The 7,263-nt window shown below is 53.5% G+C and overlaps 1 protein-coding gene across 1 annotated transcript; it reads right to left on the bottom strand.

Annotated features, from left to right (window-relative positions):
* Nucleotides 1-207: 207 nt before the first annotated feature.
* Nucleotides 208-6,572, bottom strand: LOC123254578 (cytochrome P450 2S1-like; the record flags this gene model as incomplete). Its single annotated transcript, XM_044683569.1, has 6 exons — nucleotides 208-395; nucleotides 1,672-1,813; nucleotides 2,487-2,687; nucleotides 2,844-3,004; nucleotides 3,272-3,421; nucleotides 6,410-6,572. Coding segments are annotated over 6 exons (1,005 nt in total), but the record flags the coding sequence as incomplete, so codon positions are not given.
* Nucleotides 6,573-7,263: the final 691 nt, after the last annotated feature.

The following is a 7,263-nucleotide window of genomic DNA, read 5'->3' on the forward strand; positions in this document are numbered from 1 at the left end:
AGAGAAAGAGAGAAAAAGAAATGGAGGAAGGGAGAGTGTCTGAACCTGGGCAGGTGGAGAAGAGAAGACTGTATCTGTATGGGTACCTGAGTGTCAGCTCTCCACCATCTAACTCAGTTTCCCTGCTCCCTCTTGCCTGGGAGAGGCTCCCCATCTCCCTTTAATTAATCCTAAAGAAGGTTTCTCTCTCCTCCTTCTGCCATTTACCTGGGGCAGTTCATAGCCCTGGAAGACGGTGGGTTTGGTGACGGTACGGGGTACTCCCATAGGGATGAGGGCCAAGAACCTCTGAACCTCGTGCAGGAAGGCATCCGTGTAGGGGAGCCGCCCCCGGTCTCCTAGGCTAGGGGCCCGGGCCCGCCCAAGCTCTCGGTCTAGTTCCTCATGGATGCGATCTTCAGGAGAAGAAGGGAGACAAGAGAAGAGAGAGGCACGTCTAAGCTGGGCTGAGCACAAAGCACCCGGCTCGCTTCACCTCTCCCTAACAAATCCTAGGGTCCAGCTTGCCGGTACCCAGAAGGGCCAGGCAGCTATCTAGAGCCAGAAGGGCACCTTTGAAACCGACCAGGCTGACCCTTCATTTTACAAAGTGGGAAAGTGAGGCCCAGAGATTTAAAGGGCCTCAAGCCAAACCTCCTGCCTCCCAGACCAGGCCCCTTGTACTCTAACACACTGGCTCTCCATGGCCAGCCTTCCCTCGGTCTCTCCTCAGCCCTCAGCCCTCTTCCTACGTCTCTTATCATCTTTTTTGATGCCTCTGCTCTGTCTCTTCTGCGGGAGGCCTCTCTTACCCCCTCTGCTGCCCCTGTTATGCCCATTTTCTTCCCTTAAAACTCCTTTGCATCAACTTCTCTTTGTCCCAGTAGAATACGAGCTTTCTGAAAGATGAGGCTGTTCTGGTTCTGTCTTTATGCCTCCTGCACCTTGCAAATAATAAGTGCTAAACTCATGTTTATTCATTTATACTGAATTATGGGCAGCTAGGCGGCATGGTAACTAGAGCGCCAGGTGGGGAGTCAGGAAGACCCGAGTTCAAATCCAGACTCCGACACTTCTTAGCTGTGTGGCTCTGGGCAAGTCACTTCACCCTGTTTGCCTGTGTTTTCTTTTCTGTTAAATGAGATGGAGAAGGAGATGACAAGCCACTCCAGTACGTCTGCTTGGAAAATCCAAAATGGGATCACGGAAGAGATGGACAGGACTGAAGGACGCCAACTGCATTCAGGTCCTACAGAACATCAGTACTGCTGGGTCCTTGGGCTTTGATTTAGAATTGATTGATTGGTTTAGAATCGAGAACTGAGGGGATATCTAGCCCATTTCTCTCAGGAAGGGACTTGTCCAAGGCGACACGGCTCAGTGGGAATCCAAACCCAGGGCTTTTGTGCTCCTAGAATAATAAATGGTGCCTCAAGGTTTGCAAAAATACTTGACGTGTTGTCTTGCTTGGTTTTTTGGTCCACAACTCTGGGAAGTAGGTGCTGTTATGATTTCCATTTGACAGTTGAGGAGGCTAAGGCAAACAAGTAAAGTGACTTGCCCAGGGCCACAGAGCTAGTTAAGTATCTGAAGTGGGATTTGAACTCGGGTCTTTCTGACTGGAGGACCAGCGCTCTCTCTGCTTCAAGAGCTGAGCCTGGGGCTGGGGGGGTCCCCTGCACTGGGCTGTACCTTGGAACTCTGGGCATTTGAGCAGGAGCAGGAAGGCGAATCTCAGTGTAGCAGAGACTGTTACTGTCCCCGCAAACAACAAGTTCACAGTGGTCAGCAGGAAATCTGTGTGGTCAGGCCCTTCTCCTTGGGCCTTTTCTTCCTGGAGGAGAGAGACATTAGGAAAAGGGACTGAGAATTCCCAGGGGGCTGGGAGACACCCAGGGGGATTGCCGAGGGGTGAGTGTCTGAGCTAGCTCTGCGGGAGACAGGAAGAAGGGCTGGCCCTGGGCCGCCTCTGGCGCCTACCGAGGTGGAAAAGGCAAGAGCCGGATGCTCAGAGAAAGAGAGACCAGGAGGAGCAGTCCGAGGCTCCTGCCCGGTTCCTTCTTTTGGGGCCAAGAAGGAGAATTCAGTGGTAAGGAATTCTCGGCGTAGCGATTCTATCCATCGATGCAGGGCCGCCCCTACGGAGCAGCCTACAGTCTTAAGCGTTGCCTGGGCCCCTGGGAAGTAAAGTAACTTGTTGAGAAGTCAGTATGTGTCAGGACCTGAACCCAGGTCCTCCCTCCTCCAGGGCGGGTACTCTATACACCGTGATTCCCAGATGCTCCATTTTGTTCAGTTTTATAAGGAGAAAACAGGCCGGGAGAGGTCGGTAGTTTGTCTGAGGTCACACCGTTAGGAAATAGCAAAGCTGGAATTTGAACTCGGCTCTCAGGTCCTCGAGGGAGAGAGCCTACCTGCCACAGGCACCCCCAAACACGAGCATAGACAGACCCTTCCCTCTGGGCCCCTCTCCCCCTCTCACACCCCTTCCGCAGCCCTGGCCATACCTGGCGCATTTTGAGCAGGAAATCATCAATAAAGTCCCTGGCGGGGGCCTCAGGGTCCAGCGTCTCCTGGTGCTGCTGGATTTGGTCCGAGCAGAAGGCTGCCAGGGTGCTCAGGTGTCGGGTGAGCCGGCCATGGGGAGCCGAGAGGTATTTAAGGATGTCTGACAAGTAGCAGAGGGGGCCCATGAACATCTCGCACAGCTGGAGGAGGAGGAGAGGGGAGGGAAGGACTCAGCATCTGCTCTGAGCTTCCCCGAGCCGGGTAGACTTCTTGGAGGAGGGTGGAGGGAAGGGCCACCTCCCTGGACAGCGGTCCAGCCCAAAGCCTCCCCACCCCGCCCATTCCCGGCCAGTCACCTGTCCCCACGGGGAGCTTATCTCGGTCAGGATGCCAGCAGCGGCGAGGACCATGGCTTGGAACTTCTCGTCTTTATAGTCAAAGCGGTTTCCAAAGAGGAGAATGCAGATGCTATTGGAGACGGCCTGAGTCAGGAGCAGGGAAGGGTCCAGCGGGGACCCTGGAGGGACACAGAGACACGCAGAGTTGGGCACGGACAGACGGACAAGGCTAAGAGGCTAAGGAGTGTCCCCGGGACGGGGATGGGGATTCCCCCGAGCTCTCTCTCCCCGCTATGGGGCGTGGGGGACTCCAGGAGTCAGACAAAGGGAATGAATGAGGCAACCGAACCCAAGAGGAGCCGAGTGGTGGGATCCGAGGAATGGATGAGGCAAAGGAGGCTGGGAACGTGGGGGTCCAGGTACCCCCCCTGGGGACTTGCCCTGACCTCGGGTCTTCCGTAATGCTTCCAGCAGGCAGCGGGCCTCCTCCTGAAGCTGCTCTTCCCCCTCCTTCTTCCCCATGCCCAGATTTCTTAGAGAGAGGGTGGTGAACTTCCGAAGGTATTTCCACGGCTCTCCATTGGCAAAGAAGAGGCCTGGAGGAGAAGGCTAGAGTCAGAGGGACCACGAGGCTCTCCCTCCCTTCCCTCCTGCCCGGGGCGGACACAGTCGGGCTTGTTCCCGGCAGGATGAGGTTGTTGGTGGCTCTCTGCCCGGGACCCCGGCGTCCCCGCCCCTCCCTTCCCTGACCCTCCGAGGCTGACAAGTCAGGACGTGGGCGCCTCTTTTCCAGGATCTCCTGTGTCTAGACCTGTTCTCCTGCTGTTAGCGCCTTTCTCCGAAGCTTCTTTGTGAAGTAGAGATGACCCTGAGCTCAGCCCCAAAGCCCTGCCGGAGCCCAGAGGGCAGAGGATGGCCTTGGCAGCCCAACTCTGGGGTCCGAGGACCAGCCTAGCTAGCAGAGGCTCCCTTTTAAATGGGTTGTGGTGGGCGAGGGAATGATTCAAAAAGAGGTCATTTGGGCCACAGGGATTCTTTAAAAAAAAAAATTAAAACCATTATTTTCCATCTTAGAGTTAATACTGTGTATTGGTCCCAAGGCAGGAGAGCTGTAATAGCTATGCAATGGGGGTTAAGTGACTTGCCCAGGGTCACCCAGCTAGGCCACATTTGAACCCAGATCCTTTTGTCTTCAGGCCTGGTTCTCTTTTTCCTGACCACAGTGATCCTCTAAGACTAAGGGAACCACAGAGGGCTTGTGATCTATATGAAGGCCCACATTTCTTTAAAGTGACCACCTAAGAAGGTTTGCTTTCCAACGGGGCAGGGGAGGGAAAAGGGAAAGGGCTCGCCTGCTCCCCCTTTCTTTATCGGGGATTCAGCTAAAGGGTAAAGCTGGGTTAAAGGATTTCTTGGCTTCAAGGTTTTTTTTTTTTTCCTTCCCTTTAATTCTGTTCTTGGGGGGGATTACACAAGGTTTCACATTATGCATGTTAAAAATATCCAGCGTTGAAAAAAAAAAGCCTTCTCCAAGCTTTCAAAATTACCTCTGTTTCTGGAGAATCCAGCTTTAAAAAAAAGCCAGCTCCAAGATTAGGATCTAATAAGCTCAGATGATAAACTCAAGAGGATGGGCTTGGGCGAGGCTACATTGCCCAGGAGAAGGGAAAGAAACAGGAGTCTGAGGCCTTTCCCCTCCCCGGGCCTCAGTTTACCCATTGGGACGGTCCTGAAGATTCCTCTATGCTCTGACCATCTAAGATTCTGACAGTCGATGATTCGAATCTCACCCACTCAGTTGCCAGGGATTTTGCTGAAGCCTGTTCTTGAGGAGACTCCCAGGGCACCCTATTACTTCCAGGTTCAAACACAAAGCCCTCTGGGTAGGAAAAGTCTTTTCCTACCTTTCTGGGCTTCTTGCACATTTCCCCCCTCCACACGCTGTCCAGGCCAGATGCCCGGGTCTCCTGGCTGCTTTTCCCCTGGCTGTCTCCCATGCCTGGAATTTTCTGCCCCCTCACCTCAGACTCTCAGCATTCCAGGCAGACTCAGCCCAAATCCTGTCTGGAGGACTTTCCTGGTCCAGGGCCAACCAGCACCCTCTTCCCCTCTGAGATAACCTTTCTTTTACTTTTTTTTTTTTTAAATCCTTACTTTCTATCATAGCAACAACTCTAAGACTCAAGGGCAAGGGCTAAGTAAATGGGGTTAAGTGACTTGCCCAGGGTCATGCAGCTAGGAAGTATCTGCAGCCACATTTGAACCCAGGTCCTGCACTCTAGCTACTTTGCAATTTAGACGCCCCTATCCAATTTACTCTTTTTTTTTAAATTTTTTTCTTTTTAAATTTTAAACCCTTAACTTCTGTGTATTGACTTATAGGTGGAAGAGTGGTAAGGGTAGGCAATGGGGGTCAAGTGACTTGCCCAGGGTCACACAGCTGGGACGGGTCTGAGGCCGGATTTGAACCTAGGACCTCCCATCTCTAGGCCTGACTCTCAATCCACTGAGCTACCCAGCTGCACCCCCCCACTTACTCTTAAAACAAAACAAAACAAAACCTGGGGGCAGCTGGGGGGGCTTAGTGGATGGAGAGCAGGGTCTAAGATGGTTCTGGGTTCAAATGTGGTCTCAAGACATTTCCTAGCTTGACACTTGCCTAGCCCTTATTGGTCTTCTTTCTGGGAACTCAGTACTGATAAGGGTTTCAAAACAAAACAAAACAAAACAAAACAAAAAACAACAAAAACCCTTGCTTTCTATTTGCCTTAAAAAAATTTAAACCCTTATCAATACTGAGTATTGGTTTCAAGGCAAAAGAGCTGTAAGGGCTAGGCAATGGGGGGGTTAAGTGACTTTCCCAGGGTCACACAGCTAGCGAGTGCCTGAGGCAACATTTGAACTGAGGTCTTCCCCCTCTCCAGACAGGCCTGGGTCTCTACCGCTGTGCCACCCAGCCACCCTTCCCCTTTTCCTCCCATGCACTCTTTCTATATCTTGCCTGTATGCAACCATTTCCACACTGTTTCTCCCACTAGACTGAGCTCCTTGAGGGCAGGGCCTGTGTTCTAGGCCTTCTAGGTAGCTTTAGTCCTTAGCACGACAGCTAGCATGTTACCAATGCCTTAAAAAATACTTGTTGACTGACAAACTGATCACATAGTCAAGTTTTTTTTCCTTTTCTTCTTTAAACCCTCACCTTCCATACTGGGGTCAATACTGTGTATTGGCTCCAAGGCAGAAGAGTGGTAAGGGTGGGCAATGGGGGTCAAGTGACCTGCCCAGGGTCACACAGCTGGGAAGTGTCTGAGGCCAGATTTGAACCCAGGACCTCCTGTCTCTAAGCCTGGCTCTCAATCCACTGAGCTACCCAGCTGCCCCGAAGAGAGTCTGCTATGCTGCGTATTCCCAGTAGATCTGTCCTGGGATCCCAAAGCTGGGAGGAAATCATCAGATTCAGTGCTGGAAGGAAGCGGCCCCTCCTTTCACAGCAGAGAGCTCAGTGCCTGAGGAGCACAAGCAGGATTCAAACCCAGGGCCTCTGACTCCACACCGGGCATTGCCAAGCTCTCGGAGACCCTCACCGTGCCCATTGAAGGTCTTCTCCAGCCCGCCAATCTTCCCTCGGCCGGAGAACGCCTCCGCCTGGTCCACCAGGGCCTCCTTGACCGCCTGGTAACCACTCAGGACCACGACGGGCCGGGAGCCCAGGTACACGGTGAACACAGGGCCGTACTTGGCACTGAGCTGCGGGGAGAAGCCGAGTGGCCGGCGTTAAAGAACGAGGTTAGCCGGGCTCCCAGGCTGTCCTCCTCCTGGTGATTGCCTGCCTTCTCTCACCTCCCCGGCCCATTCTCCTCTCCCAGGACCTTCTCTAGGCACCTCCCAGAGTGCAACAGGCTCTCCCTCCCTGGCCCACCCACGAGTCTCTGGCCTTTCCAACGGCCCGTTCAGCCCTCCCCTCCCTTTAATTTCTTTCTTTAAAAAAAAAAAAAAAAAAAAAAAAAAAAACAAAAAAACAACCCAACCCCCTTATCCCCGGTCTTAGAATCCTACCCAATATTGGTTGGAGGGCAGAAGAGCAGGGAGGGCTAGGCAACGGGGGTGAAGTGACTGGCCCAGGATCACCCAGCTAGGGAGTGTCCGAGGCCACATTTGAACCCAGGACTTCCAGGCTGAGGAGGGCCCGCCACTCTTCCCTTTTTGACTCGCCAGGGATCCCCTTGGCTTAGTGAAGCCCGAGGCCCCGCTCTCAGAAGCACGCTTTCCGATAACTAAACTTCAGTTGGAAGGGCTTGGAGATCGCGACTTGTCCCTAGCTCCCCCTTTAAGTTCGGGGCCCCGCGGAGACCCAGCCCGGACCCAGTTCCCGGGGAGCACATGGCTGGGCTCCACCCCACTCCGATTGTCATGGGGTCCCCCTCCCGCCCCCCGGCTG

This window comes from Gracilinanus agilis, unplaced genomic scaffold (assembly GCF_016433145.1).
Source record: "Gracilinanus agilis isolate LMUSP501 unplaced genomic scaffold, AgileGrace unplaced_scaffold25316, whole genome shotgun sequence".
Taxonomy (NCBI): Eukaryota; Metazoa; Chordata; class Mammalia; order Didelphimorphia; family Didelphidae; genus Gracilinanus; species Gracilinanus agilis.